The sequence below is a fragment of the Sycon ciliatum genome, chromosome 1 (assembly GCF_964019385.1).
Source record: "Sycon ciliatum chromosome 1, ocSycCili1.1, whole genome shotgun sequence".
NCBI classification, from domain to species: Eukaryota; Metazoa; Porifera; class Calcarea; order Leucosolenida; family Sycettidae; genus Sycon; species Sycon ciliatum.
In genome coordinates this window covers 52,652,352-52,668,124 of record NC_088643.1, presented here as the reverse complement: position 1 = coordinate 52,668,124, position 15,773 = coordinate 52,652,352, and the positions used below count along the sequence as shown (strand labels likewise).

General features: G+C 46.7%; 1 protein-coding gene across 2 annotated transcripts; it reads right to left on the bottom strand.

Moving 5' to 3' along the window:
• Positions 1–376: 376 nt before the first annotated feature.
• LOC135831005 (uncharacterized) lies at positions 377–15,642 on the bottom strand. Of its 2 annotated transcripts, none has more exons than XM_065343244.1 (21): positions 15,156–15,642; positions 14,277–14,437; positions 13,206–13,361; positions 12,484–12,633; positions 12,138–12,199; positions 11,889–11,959; positions 11,429–11,523; positions 10,943–11,138; positions 9,622–9,693; positions 9,325–9,458; positions 8,692–8,880; positions 7,710–7,847; positions 6,273–6,351; positions 4,980–5,200; positions 4,406–4,492; positions 3,993–4,214; positions 3,329–3,459; positions 2,808–2,939; positions 2,057–2,210; positions 1,546–1,663; positions 377–1,045 (listed from the first exon to the last, which is right to left on the bottom strand). In XM_065343244.1, the coding sequence occupies exons 1-21, from the start codon at positions 15,457–15,459 to the stop codon at positions 846–848; spliced, it is 3,072 nt and encodes a 1,023-aa protein (XP_065199316.1). In that variant the 5' UTR covers positions 15,460–15,642; the 3' UTR covers positions 377–845. The 2 variants fall into 2 exon arrangements, with proteins under 2 accessions (XP_065199316.1, XP_065199317.1); XM_065343245.1 differs by having other exon boundaries at positions 14,277–14,431.
• Between the last annotated feature and the right edge of the window lie 131 nt (positions 15,643–15,773).

Sequence of the window (15,773 nt, the reverse complement as noted above, 5' to 3'; positions counted from 1 at the left end):
CCATCAAGAGTACATGAAAACCAGAGTGTGCAGCTTGGGGCCTTTTCTGCTATGGGTGTCTGTCACGGCGGAATTCCGTGATTACATCATATTTGGCGTAGATCTGAGGCGGGAAATGGCGTAGTGCGCACAACTGAGCTGCAGTTGTGCGGAAAGAGACTTGCTTGAATCCTGCTTGTACATATTGTACGCACTACATCACTAAAATGATGTCATCACGGAATTCCGCCGTGACAGCAACCCATCCGAGCTGCACACTCTGGTTTTTATGTACTCTTGCTACCACGTATAGTTGTAGATATCATGAAAACAACAGTACATCCTGCATTGTGTGACCCGTACAATTATTCCTTCCCACATTTCGAAGCCACAAAAGTCCAAGGACTGGGAATTAGAAATCCAGCCAGATTTTACAAAATTAGGACAGGTATGCCATGGCAAAATGTACGGAGAAACTGATCTAAAATCGGGCTTCAAAAGCCAGCCTGAGCGGGACTATTTTGGATGAGTGGACTGTTGGAACTAGCATAGCAGTGCATGGGAAGAAGGCACCAACTGATAGCTAGCCTAAGCCTACAACACACCGCTCAAGTTTCAAGTCTTCAACAATAATTATTATATAAATTACATCATGTTCAATAAGGGTGATTAGGCGTGTGTTCTAATGATGACATGGTAGCATGTATCACATAATATTATAAGTACTTGTTATACACATCTTAATGAAGCTATGGATATGGCTGTTATTATAATTACGTCCATTGATTCTGGTATTTATTAACGTAATATAGTGGACAACACACATGCAATGTACCGGTAGATATCCCACGTCTTATAATAATGGTTTAGAAGTTCTCGCTTGGAATAATTTGCTTGGAGGCTGTGGTCATAAACTTGACCATAGATTGGATAAGGTTGTCTTGCTGGCCTACAATCCACTCCATGGATCGGAGCTTTCCAGCCGCGGACGGTGGAGGGTAGAACGCTGCCTGGCTGTGGCTGCTGCTCCTGTCGACCCAGCATAGGCGTGGCACTGGGTTCTCACCTGCATGCAGACAAAGTTTAAAAAACAACACGGTTTTTACAGTGCACAGTTCAAACAAACGAAATGACATGTGCACCCGCAACTACTTACTTAGCACACCGCTGATGCAAGGTGAGCAGAGTGTGCATGCCTTGTCATCGTGCATGTTATTTGTATAATCTGTGTCTATCCCGTTAATGGCGAGGCGTGCACATAAAGCTACACGAACTATAACCAAGCCGTGATAGATTCAAGTAGCTGGTTATCACTCAACTGTCAACGCACAGGTCAGCGTCTTGTGTTCTAATTTTAAAGCTACGGGCTCATCTAATTTCGCAGCCGAATGAGGTGCTAAACGATGTCACTGGAGAGTGCGAGGATAATTCTCTCTGACTGCTGGTGTATCACTGCTACTAAGGGTGTTGTCACCACCCGGCTATCATTAGTGATGTGCTTGCAATAACTTACATCGTGTCACGACAACAACAACAACAAAAAAGCAACAAAAAAAAGCACCTTACTGAACCGGGAGAAATATCCAGCGGGAACAAACTGCTCTGCCCAGCTACTTAGTTCATCTGCGTCCAGCGTAACAGTCTTGGCTGTTGAGTAAGATGCACGCCCTGTTGCTTCTAATACCTGGACACGAAACAGAGTGGGAAGAACAAGTAGATACTCTGTCTCGTATAACTATTTAACAATGCTATTTGCATGTTTGTGGTTGAAGTATTTCAGCACGATACAGAGCCCATAGCCTTGCCTATTCTGAATGATATGGTTGAGAGCAGAGAGGCAACCAGGTAAGACATGTGATAAGCGTAGCAGCAGAAATAGAAACAAACTACCCCAGTATCTAAGAGCAGAATAGTGTGTTGCATGCGCCATACCAATACGCACGTAAGCAATATGTCTACAGTGTGCGTAATAGCACGGACTGCACTCGATCGCGCAAACCCAGAGGTCTGATTTCACTTGCCACCACCACCGTACAATCATGCACATGTAACGTTACATAATTACGTGGAAACCAACCGGCATCCACGTGTCCAATTGACTCTGACCAGAGCCTCTCTGGGTCAAGTGATCTGAGAAGTCCTCCTGATCACTTCCATGGATGAAAATCAAATAGGGCAGCAGGCTGTCATCAGAGCCACTGGCATCTGTGTGTAGCAGTGAATCAAGAGATCTGCAGAAAGAAGAGAGGCAGGTGCATGTAAAGCAGGTCCTCATCAGAGTACATGTATAAGCCGCATTCATAGCATTTGCACAGGCAGCCAAGAGATACGCTTGTCCAAGTACTACTGTCCTCTTATACTTCAGCATGCCCAATGCAGCCAGCTAGGGCGTCAATACATTGCATAGTCCAGAGTGCCCACTACAGCCAACTAGGACGTCATTGCAGTGTGCAACATGGGTAGGTAGATGTTGTGGGGATAGCATTGTAGCGTTACCGGTATGTGTACAAGTGAGATGGAAGCATGTCAACTGCTTCATCCGTGGACCTTAATAAGTTGTACACACTACGCAATGCAGTGCTCAATGGCTATGGTGGCAGAGCGCTTTACATTGATCCGGTCAAGTTGTCCTTCTTGTGTTGACTACTTGTACGTTTTATAGCATGATCTTGTGACTTTGCTGCAACAGAAGCACGCGCGTAAGATCAGTGCCCTGGTGTTCATGCACCACGGTCAGTAGCACACACGCATGTAGCGCTGTGTCCATTTATCCGTCCAGCCAACAGCCATGTTACATTGTAACGCTAGAACTTAGAAGTTGCTCTTACTTGGCCATGTGGAAGTTGGTGTAGGACAGTGGCATTACCGGGAGACGGGCATGATCCTGGACGAACCGTGCGATGTATCTACTGCACACGTGCGCATCGTCCTCGCAGTGGCTAGTGGGCAGAAATCCATATCTGAACCAGTGTGCAGATGACAAGGACAAGAAACGCACTATGGTTCAACAAGTGTTCACGTGTATGGTGTTCCACATCATCAGGTGGGTATTTTAAGCTAGGCCTCTGAGAGGAAAAACACAGTGAGCTACAACACGCAGTAACATACAGTGGAATTTAGAGCCTGGTGTCGAGCTGATATCTTCATTAGCCGGGATGCATCGGAGGCAAGGGGATGAGGGGGGGGGGGGGGGTAATTGTCCTCTAAAATCGGGCCCACATTCACTTCCAGCCCCACACATGGATACAATTCAGTAGTAGTGTATGGTGGCTGATATGATTTTGATCCCTGCATGCGATGGAGGGCTGACTTAGGCAAAGAGACATGGCATGCAGAACCCATGCAGTACCTGTGTGGCTGGTGACTGAGTGAATCACCATCGTGTAAGTTCTGTGAGGACTCAGCTGACATGGTGCCCATCACCGGATGTCCATGTTTGAACAGCGTTGTACCTTCATTGTCGGCACGTTGAAATATCAACTACCAAGAGAAAGAAAAAGAAGATGATTGACTGTGTAGTGAATGGCGTATGTTTTTTTGTCCTATTCCTATCCAAATTTGTTGAAGTTACTCCACATTTTTATTCTCAGCGACACAGTAATCAGTGTTCATTTGGGGAACTGGCCTGGTATATCAGAAAGTACCAACACCGTAAAGTACTGTTGACCACACCACGGTGTGTCGCTTCCCAGTTGTTGTTTTTTTGGGGCAGGGGCCAAGAATTAGATCAACGCTGTCAAGTGCAGTACTGTGTACAACTATACAGAAGATCAGACTTGCTATGCTGGACTGTGCACATTTTCATCCACGGGCATACCTGCACTGGCACGTACTGTGTGCAAAAGTCCGCACGTCGGCTTAGCACCGCAGATTGACGTACATGTACACACTGAAGTCGCTTCACAGATACCGGTAGAAATTTGACAAGTAGCGGAAATTAGAGAAGGGGCAGATTGACCATACTTTACGGTACATGCAAACTTAAATACGCAGGGGCTTCGCCCGATATTCACCTTTGACAGGTAGTAATGCAGGTTGTCCATGTGCTCCACTAGTTTGCCTTGCTGCGTCGTTGGTATGTTCAGCGTTGCCGAGCATTTCGCAACGGAGAACAAATGACGGCAAACCAGCTGAAAGCAGTGCCAGGAAAAGTAGCTCCTGGTCTTGCTGTGCGGCATGACTTCAAACGTGGCATGAAGATGTGCAGTAGGACCATCAGTACTTGGCCATACCTGCTTGAGATCAGGAACAAGAATGACAAGAAGATACGCAAAATTGCAAACTAGACAAGAATGAGCTTGATTGTTATCAGTCAAAGGTGGTACCAGCATGCATGGCCGAACTTGCTCACATACACATACACGCCCAGTTTAAACCAGCCACGCGACAGGTCAACGGTTACAGTCTAAACGCATGGTACTCGTACCTGCAACGCTGCCACCTCGTCACCAGAGCTACGCATTCGAACAGATGGCTCAAGCAGCTCTTCAATCCAGGCACCAATGCTCTCCTCCTGGACAGTCACAGTGAGAAGCAGAAAAGCAATGATCATACACGAACATGCACCCACCCAGCCACGCACGCACACACGGACGCACACACACACACACACACACACACACACACGGACGCACACACACACACACACACACACACACACGCAATGCTGCATTCTACTCCCAAGTAGGTACGTTGTAGCACTCTTCAGATATCTCATTGCCAATGCATACATACCGACCATTCAGTAATGACGTTGCCATTTCTCCAGCGTGCACGTTGTACCCGCGCTGTACCGCTGGCATTATTTGCACAGCGGCTCAAAAAAGCGCCTGCGTACCCAAACGAAGACACCAAACAAATTCATCTAGAAATACATGGGCATGCAAAATAGTGGTTGGCATCACAAGACAGCTAGCTGCACAGGTTAGCAGCCCATCTGCCACCCAGCCCATGGTCAAAGTGCCTGTAACATTCTCAGTGAGACACGTTCCCACACTTACCGACAAGGCGTGATGGTAGTTGATTCGTAGCCAATCGTGTTCAGGACCACTGTCAGCGCTGGGCATGGACTCACACAGGCTGTCGGCTTCTCTGCTTGTGTGCAGTGCTCGCCACGCAAAGACCGCCGGAAAACCGTGGTCTTCGGAAACTCGAAGTCGCGTACACAACTCAACGGATGACGGGTTGGAGCAGTTGACAATACCAAACCACACTTCGGCACCTGATGGAAGAGAACAAAATAGCAATTGCCAGACCGTAGTGAGGTGTCTTACAAATCAGTTGTGCTGTGATTTTCAATTACAGTCGTCCCTCTCTAATCCGGCACTTTATAATCCAGCACCCTCGATAAACCAGCACAATTTTCAGTAGCCAAAATGTCCTCTTCATGTACATTGCAGCAGTAAATCAGATTTGTTAATCCAGCACCCTCCCTAATCCAGCAGATTTTCGTGGCACAAATGGTGCCGGATTATAGAGGGACCACTGTAATACGTTTCCCTGAAACTTTCCATAGTAAACATCATCATTCTATACCACACTGCCAGGAATCCACCGACTCCGTTCCCCTAGCACGAGGTTTCTATGAATGTGTATTGCACGATCGTCCAGGCTGGAATTTCCCCTCAGAATTCAGAGAATGCCGAGTTAGAATTGCCAGGTTGAAGAACATAATTATCATCTCACTCCAAGAAAACGAAGAATGATTACTGAAACAGCTGAACTTTTGCCATGGAAAGTCACAAACACATCCTGTAATGTATTCTAAGAATATTTCGACGGGAGCTTTTGAAAATTAAGAGCATACCAGGACAGGTTACTAAAACTACCCACCCCACGTCAATTCATCATCAGGCGCAAGCAAGGTGCAAGGCAGATAATCGCTTACATACATGCAGTGCATGGCAATTTAAAAGCAGCCTTTAACGCCGCCCTGTGCTCAGCTTCACAAGCATTATCTCACCACCTATCTCCCAGGATTGAGTTGGTTGAGACACTCTGGTCCCAGCCTACAGAGGTTATGCAGTTACATCATCAGTTGAGATGCTTTGGAGCAAAGTCGCGGCACAGCGCGAGCTAGCAATGCACGAGCGACTCACTCTGTATACAAGTACCTAGCACCCATAAGCGGTTCCGCTGCATACTCAGTGCCCATAAGCGGTTCCAGGTTTCCGCTGACCCATTGTTATGACTCAGTCTTTCGCATAACCTCTAGTGGATAATGGTCCTGAGGCACTCATACAAAATACCCATTTTACCTGCTCATTGTGTACGGCTTACAAGCTACCACTTACCACCAAAACGCTTTGCAATGCTTGCATAGACGGTCTCTTTCCGCTGACAATTGCCACAGTGCTCCCTGGTTGCCATGATCTGTATTGTACATGTACAGGGGATATCAAAGCCATGATCTGTATTCATATTTATTTTATTTATTTATTCGACATCTTATGGCTTCCAATGGCAGCTAAAACAGGAAGATATGGGTGATAGCCAACCATGGTAAAAGAATGAGAAGATTACATACATGAAAAGGAAATAGCCGAAAAGCTATATTGATTAGTTTTTTTATTATGGTGCACGCAGTCATCAGCAAGCCCTCAGATTCACTTTAAATTCTTTCAATGATGCAGAAATCGGGAAGTTGTAGTCGGGAAGTTGTCGGGAAGTTGTAGCCACGCACGTATTCCAAGCAATACATGGCTGAGGTAGCCAATGACCACTTTGCGTGGCGATTGCAGGGTTTTTATAGCCAACTACGGCTAACAAGGAAAAGAGTACGAAGTCAAAAAGAAAAGGAAAAGAAGAAAGAAGCAAATATGGAGTAAAATATGTACAGGGGATATCAAGGGACTTGATGATTTAGAAAGGAACACTTTTGACACGGCATAGCAGCATTCGTGGCATGGAAAGTCGGCTAGCCTGACGTCCACACAGCAATACCATGACATGCACTTGCGTGTCCGTAGGGAGGATATAACGAAACTTGCCGAAACAAAAGAAGAGGATGAGCAAAAATGTAAGTCACACAATACAGTGAAACCTGAATCCTGTCTAAGGCGACCCCTCGGCTCAAGGGACGAGAAAAAGTGGTCGCCGTGGCCAGGTGGTCTTCTTATCCAGGTTCAGTGGGTCACGTGACCATATCCACATGTGATGCATCATTTTGATTAGTGTATCACACAGTGCACACACCTATGCTACTCTACAAGTAGCGCTACTCATGTGCCTGCCATGGCCTGAGGTCCTCAGATCTCAGTCTCAAGTGTCGTGCATGCACCATGCACATCTACGCTTCCTGCAATGATGTGTACATCTACATGTATGCATTGCATGGTGCACCATGCAATGCATACATGTACCACGGTGCAACGCGGTCGCGGGTGGGTGGTCGTCGGTCGCGGGTGGGTGGTCGTCGGTCGCGTTGAGCGAGTGGTCGCCTAATCCGAGCTGTTTTGAATGTGAATGCGTCCGTGACAAGGAAAAATGGTCGCCATGGTCGAGCGGTCGCCATTACAGGTTTTACTGTACATGCAATTCACAGCCCAATGTCAACGGAACCATCCAAGAAAGGCTCTATCATGACAGTGCCAGTACTTGACAGCTGCCCTGCATGAAGAGCAGGCTGGACGATCGGAAGCCAGCAGGTGAGAGAGGACGGCATGCTCCTTTTTACTCGATACTGTGAGGCTGTTATTTTGCACTCTCTGTGCCTCCTACAAGTGACTTACCACGCGCAGCTGAGTGGGCTCAGCGGAGAACTGTGTCACTGAATCTTTGCGGCGGGCACTGTCTGTAGCTGAAACCGTCAAAAAGTGGCTCCAAGAGTCTGTCTCTACTTCCTGAAGCACATACGTTGGGTTGACAGGCTGAAAGCATACAGCAACAGTTGAGATTACACACACATGGGTTAGAACTAGTAACACAGTAGAGATTGCACACATGGGTTAGAACTTAGAACTAGTAACACCGTAGACCGTTGTATGAACACTGTAGTCATGTGATCAGTTTGATCACATGACTACAGTGACTCCATACATGTACTACTGTACAACACTGTGTAGTCTACTGTTATGTGAATTACATCATCATTTGCATGTATGCTTTATCATGGAGTGGCAGACTCATGTGTGTGTGTGTGTGTGTGTGTGTGTGTGTGTGTTTGTCTCTCTCTCTCTCTCTCTCTCTCTCTTCTCTCTCTCTCTCTCTCTCTCTCTCTCTCTCTCTCTCTCTCTCTCTCTCTCTCTCTCTCTCTCCCTCCCTCTCTGGTCCTCTATCTCTCTCTCTCCTCTCTCTCTCTCTCTCTCTCTCTCTCTCTCTCTCTCTCTCTCTCTCTCTCTCTCTCTCTCTCTCTCTCTCTCTCTCTCTCTCTCTCTCTCTCTCTCTCTCTCTGTCTCTCTCTCTCTGTCTCTCTCTCTCTCTCTCTCTCTCTCTCTCTCTTTCTCTCTCTCTCTCTCTCTCTCTCTCTCTCTCTCTCTCTCTCTCTCTCTCTCTCTCTCTCTCTCTCTCTCTCTCTCTCTCTCTCTCTCTCTCTCTCTCTCTCTCTCTCTCTCTCTCTCTCTCTCTCTCTCTCTCTCTCTCTCTCTCTCTCTCTCTCTCTCTCTCTGTCTCTATCTCTGTATGTCTGTATGTCTGGTGCCACTTCATACAGAGCAACTCAAATGATAATGTGATCGCATAACCTCTACTACAATCAAGCACATGTACAAGTACCTCGTTGGTGAAGTTCATAGTACTGCGGGGATGGTCTGAATTTCCTCTCACTTTCCATGCCCCCGTGCTTGGCCCACCAAAGTGCTCACGGCCAACCAGGCATTGGCGAGCGGAGTTGTTGAACAGTGGAACCTCCTTGTAATTGTAATGGGCTTGCATGACAGGGTCTGGTTTGCCGGAAGAACATGTCTGCAAAGGAGAAAAGGTGGACAGCAAAGGGAAGCTCACTACATGCCATTACATATCTTTTTGTAACAGCATTGTGTAACAGTGAAACATGGTTTCTCTCAGCCCAGCAATGATGCATACAACGAAACATCATTGGTTACATGGGCTTGCGCATGCTGAGTAAGCATTCCTGTATTTAGGAGTTTTCTGCAACAACAAAAGAACATCCAAATGACGGTTGAGTGTGCAGGCTGGGCATGATCAAGTTCCGACGGGAATCGTCGCAATGCCTTTCTTTACAAGCAACTGACTAGGGTTTACTTGCTTTGCCTCAACTTGCACCTACCCACAGTGAATAACACAACGCAGGCCGAGACACCCACAGTGAATAACATAGGCCGAGACACCCACAGTGGATGACAAAGAAGACCTGTAGCTGTATCCTGTAGTACTTGGAGATCTCACCTGGCGTGCATGCACATGAATACTCGGTTGTTCTGGATTGCCAGATACTATGCGAACAAGATAATCTACTGCGGTGGCAGAAGAAGAGAGCTCGTTGATGTCCAAACCACGCTGTTCTAATCGCCTTGCTGATCCTTATGCAGAAAAGAGCAGTGGGATTACAAGAAAACAGATATTGAATCCGCCGGCACACATTGACGGCAACCTACAGGGCTGCTCTGGACATGGTAAACTGAGATTGGTATGATAGCTTATGAACAGTGTAGCACACACTATGACAGTGCAATGTGCACTCACCTTGCTTGTCTGGAAACAGTATTGCTAGGGGCAAGCCAGTGAGCAGATCTGGTTGAACCGCCGATTCCAGTACTGAACACAAGACCAAAGAAAAACAGGTAAGAACGGTTCATCGGATTGTTTGACTGGCAAGACAACGTAATACTGTAAGACCAGTAATGTTAACGAATATTTAATTGTAACGAGTTAACGAATTTGAACGAATCATTGAAAATATTCAAAGTCGTTTTGTTTAAAACGATATATACATGTACAGTCATTTGCCGCTTTTGAGACAGAATTCGTTAGAATTTCACCTCGTTAACCCACCAAAACCCGGAGATCGTTAACTTTAATTGACGTTAAAATATCTGGTCTTACAGTATTGACTTATTTGATTATCAGTGCCCAGTACATGAAGACCATCTCCAGACTAGCCGTGTGTTGACCTTGTTAGCCTTCAGCAGCAAAGCTCAGAGTCACTGGACAAAACCTTCCGAATAACAAAGCACCTTTTAAAACGTTCACGTCCGCTCTTATCATCAAAGTCCGACTGCTCCCGAGTACAAGAAATCATACAGCGAGGTGTGTGCAAAGGCGGGAAATTGTGACGGAAACAGTGCCGGCAACGAATGCCTATAAAACTAAGACAATGGGTGGGAGAGTGATACAGTACCTTTGGACTGCTATTTTCATACACTACAAGCTTAAACGTGTGTAGTGTATGATACATAATACAATTGTCTACACATTATGTAGAACCGACGTAATTATAGTATGTGTTCCACATGTACGCGGTAATATCCAATGCTGTAGACAGCAAGCTGTTTCGGCCATATAGGCCTCATCAGTACAGCTACGAGCTTTAGGTAAGCCGAGCTACCAGCAATGGTGCAAAGGAGGCACCACAGAAATTTAGATAATGCGTCGCTCTAGCGGCAGAGTGCTCTAACTATGAAAAGTAGCCAGCGATGCGCAATGCAGCAGCACTAGAGCAGCCTACCGAGAGTGCTCAACAAGACGAATGTCGAGGAGCTAAAATACCCAATGCTGTAGACAGCAAGCTGTTTCGGCCATATAGGCCCCATCATCGTACATGGTAATACAGTGGACCCCTCTTCAGTGATAGGTTACCGCGGCATGGAGACATGCATGCCATAGATGTACACAGCATGCTAGGAAGCAGGCAGTTTACCATCAATCCGACTTGGAAATCCGTCCATACTGCTAGCCAGGTATTGACACTTATCTTGGGTATGGTTTGGTCCGTGACTATCCACGGACATTGCAGCAAACTGTTTGCATTCAATGCCAGGGTCACGGCTTGACACTGGGCACATACCTGCTCCAGAGCATGCTGAGTCAACCACTCCAAACCGCATGCCAGGAATAACCCCTCGCTTGGTGAGGTTCGATGAAAGCCTCTCAAGCAACTGGATCAGATGGATCGATAGAGTAATCAGCTGAAGATCTCCATTGCAGTTTACAAATACTACTATCCATGGATGTTCACCGTTGACATACGAAGAGAATGTTTCCTGCCAGAGATGAAGCAAATGAGAAAATAGCCGATGAGCTCCCGAAGTATGTCAGGCCTTCGGCTCTTGTTTGCAAAATGAATTGTCTGCTAGGCACACCTTAGTACGTGAAGTAAGGAATAAGTGGTTTTGTTGGTGAGATGCACATACCCTGGATATGACTATTTCCCCCAAGAGACTACACCCCATATCAAGTCAATGCCTTTCTTCTCCTACCCAATGACTCTGTGAGCTATGCAAGGCCAATGCAGTGCACAGCACTACAGGTGGATTGCAGGCAGTCAGCTTACGGTTGTTAGGAGTACGGGACTGTTGCCGCTCATGATAGCGTGCAGTTGGAACCGCAGCATTCCCGGTGCGTCAAAATCGAACAGCATCTTACCACCTGCCGCAGACAGAGCCATGATAACAAAACAGACACAGCACGCCGGACCTATCACCTTACACAAACCGGCCAATATAATTCTATTTCAAAGTACGGGTATCCACTGAGCCAACATATAGCTATCAGTACGGTATAAATGACATTGTACGACGATCATGCGGCATCTAGAAAACGGCAGTGAAAAGCAGTTGGGTACAGTCAATGATCTTTGAGCTGAGGCCAAGCATCTCACCAACAGATCAGTGGAAGTACCCTATGTGAATGCATACGAAACCAGAAAGTGTAGCATAGCCATGTCCCACATGGCATTGCCACGCGTGTGCCGGTCACACTGCCTCATGCTAGGCTGATAGCCCGGTACTTACTGTGTTGTGTGTTGACAAGCCAAACAGCACCGCTAGACCACACATGACCAGTGTTGTCATCGGATATCAGACTACAGGGGACAGTGACAAGAAATGATCAAAAATGGGAGACAAATCATGTGACGGTAACCGAGAGAGCTTCTGTGCATACGACTTTGTGAAGACTACTGCAGACTACACACATTTTCCACGGGTCATGTTGCTACCTGAATGGAATGCGGCAGGTAAAGAAACTAACATGGATCTTACCTTCCTAGTTCTGGGTATGCTGGTGAAACTATGAGGCAGTGTAATACAACATTGTGACAAACCTGGAATCAACAGCCGGGGAGCAAACAACGTACAGAAAACACATGTTTTAAAGTTATGCCAGTCTTTAATGAAAACCACAACACCATGCACCCAGTCAAGTTTATCATTCTTTAACATGAATTATAGTACCACCCGATGCGACTACACGACTGATAGACGCGCTCCCGGTCACTTCAGCATAGCAGCCAACTCAATAATATTAATGAATTGCTTACACAATGTACAGCATCAATATCCCATGCACAAATTCATAGCGGTGTCGTGGCTGGCTTGGCCTGCTTACCCGTGTAAAGTTCTTGAGCAACTCTTCCAACGCGTCGCCAAGCATCACATGTGGTACATAGGCAATCGCACAGAGTTGGCCATCGTCAAGACAGCTGTTGACAGCATTCCTGTCGTCCACTGGAAAAGCATGCAGAAACCTCCGTGACCTCTAGAAGGATAAAGCAGAAGAGAATGACTGCACTCGCACTCACGGACTATCAAAGTGTATCAATAAAGATAAGCAAGGGGAGTCAACAAAGATAATTGTTGCCATAACAGATTATAACTATTGATGGAGGAATTTTGCAGGTGAGGACTATCGATATAATGAAACAAACCTTAGAGCTTTTAAAAATGTTGACGGAAATGTCAAAATATGATATTCGCGAGTTTTTGGTTGCAAGTGCATGTGCAATGCATTGCACCCGCAACCAAAAATTCAAGGACGTTATTTAGACATTTTCGCCAATTTTTGAATTGTTATAAAGCTTTAAGGCACTTTGGAGTAAAATAGATCATTGCTGATACGCATTCAGTTCTGCCAGTCAGAGACATGCCCATCGCCAATAAAATAGATAACTCTGTGAGAGTGCACCTGACAATAAATCACTGGGCTCAAGAGCAAGTGGATTCCAACTAGCTTGTTCCAAGAGCCCTCCCCCCCCCCCCCCCGAGACTACAAGATGGAGGACGGATCCAGAACCTCTCCACTGCTCAGTGACATAATGCACGGTCACTCACATCAGTCAACTGTTGATCAAGCCACACCGATAGCGCTCCAAAGTTGGGCTGGGTGCTAGTGGCCGGCAGATGAAACAAAGAGGAATCAAGTAGGCTTCTGTAACAGACCAGCGCTGGGTATATCCTTGGCATGAACTCTGCAGCAAGCCGACTAGTCTACACAGCAAACACAGACACACAATCACGATGTCTCAACTCGCCAAATCACACACATCCAATCGACGTTGCTTTGAACACTAAATTTCAGTGTTGGTCTGAAGGTGAATGTTACCAATGGTTACAACTGGTGGTGGAGTCATGCACCTGAGTGCTAAAATGAAAGGAAGGAAGGAAGTACAGATAGGAGACCAGTGGAGCTATTCGAGGAAATACGGTCACCCCGGCTTGAAACTAAGGCTAATTTTGGACAAAAGCTTAGTCAACCAATACAATGTATGCCTGGGAGTGGAGCTTCATGGACACTAAATGATGCCTGCAAAAACACAGACAACCCCTAATGCATGTCTGAAAATAATGATCACAGTGGTACGTAACCTAGTTGTACAAAGTGAGGTTTCCGCTGTGACATCTTAGCGCTCTGTTCTCACATGATCTCGAAGAACCGTATACATGTCAGGACTGCCGGAAGCAGTTTTGGATTGGTTCGGTAGGGTTTCAGTGCCTTTCATACCGTTTGTGTATGATATGGCGGGTACACATGCCTTCCATAGTAGTTAACATGTGTGGGTGGATAAAATGTTGGTACGGTGATAACCTGACCAACAGGACCGGTTCCGGCGGCCCTGCATGTTTTTTTTTTTTTTTTTTACTTTGTTTTACTTCGCAAAATCCAAACGGGAATTTCTTCCCAATGACAAGGTAGTGAAGATCTTAAGAGGGAAGACAAGAGAGAGAGAGAGAGAGAGAGAGAGAGAGAGAGAGAGAGAGAGAGAGAGAGAGAGAGAGAGAAAGGAAATAAAAAAGTGTGTATGTATAACCTTGATTGCTACATTCACATGCCCCGGCCCCATGCAAGCCATGCCACACATACCAGATACTAGTTACAAGTTGGCAGTACACTGGCTCACTTACACTGATCGATGCAGAGCTAACAGGTTCCCGTATATAGCTGGCGCTAGGAGCATGGCATGTGTAGAACACCATGTTCTGGCCAACAGCATGTCGCTGGTGCTGAACTAGAGATATTGCCGTCCCAATGGCCGCCTCTTTCTTGACCTGAGAGCTCTCTGTCCCTGGCCAACAACAAGTTTCAGACGCATGGAATTACTTCGATATGAGGAGAAAAGGGTGTTGCTTTGTAGGTAAGAGACAATGCACTAATATGAGCACACCTTTGCTCCGATTTCTGGTCAACAGATGCTGGAGTGACATACAGCAATGGTATAGCATAGCGATATCTGATTATGTCAAGCGCCCTTGCTCCGCCAAAACCAGTGGAGTGATATATGAATACATGGCACGTTGTGCCCCGTGATGTACGAGTAAGTTGTATAGAGGTTGTGCAAACGATGTCATGGTGATAAGTCAGCGGAGTCGCCTATGGGTACTACGTATACAGAGTGAGTCGCTAGTGAGTCGCTAGTGCATAGCTGTGCCGCGACCGTTTGCCAAAGCATCTCAACTGATTATGCAATCGCACAATCTCCATGCAGCTGTGGCATGAGATTCCAATCCCTTTACTTCGGTATAATTATAATTGTCTGCTACAACATGCGTGAAATCTTCACTGTATCATTGTGTATGCTCAGACATGTGCTCAGACATGTGGTGGGTGATTTATGTTAGTACTATACTAGCCATGGCCCATGTGGGATCTGCTTTTTTGTGAGAGAATCTCAAAGTGTACGTTGAACCCTACATGTACGCCTTTGCGGAATGCAATGCACGCCACCATACCATGGCCACGTAGATCTACGATCAATAGATCATGATAATTATGATGGTAGATACCTGCTATGAATGAGCCGGAATGGAAGTAGACACAGACTTGCTGCGCAGGCTGCGCCTCCCCCACCGTGGTCAGCAACTGTTCGGGCGACTCTATGCGATCCTTCCAGGGCTTTACCTGCCGCCATGCTGAGCCTTGTTGAGACTGAGAACCGACTGCCAGCACCCATGATGGCCATAGCCATACGACCTGGCATAGGAGCAGCTGAGCAGCAGCCAGTCGCAGGACTATGCTACTAAGATGAACCGCAGAGGTCAACGACATCAGCCTCCGAGGGCGAGGAGTTGTCTCGGTGAAATCCTCCATTACCGTCGGCTTTCATTCGATGCGCTGTTCCTGCCTCGACTACCGCTCACGCCACGATGCCGAAGCCTCAAGCCTCAACCAGCACCTCAGTGAAGGCGGCGCAGTTTTCTATCCGCAGATACTGTACGCCGGCATGGGCTGCGGCAGTCAGCCAGTTCTATCGTAGTGTGTCGTCTCCTCAGCTCAGAGGGGATCGTCCTCGGCTTGTTCTTCCGTCACTTTTTTTTTCATTGAACTGTCGATATGTCGGAGTCGATCGACAAGCGTCGACTTGCATCGGCAGACTTGTAAACCTGTTGAGTCATGAGTGTTGA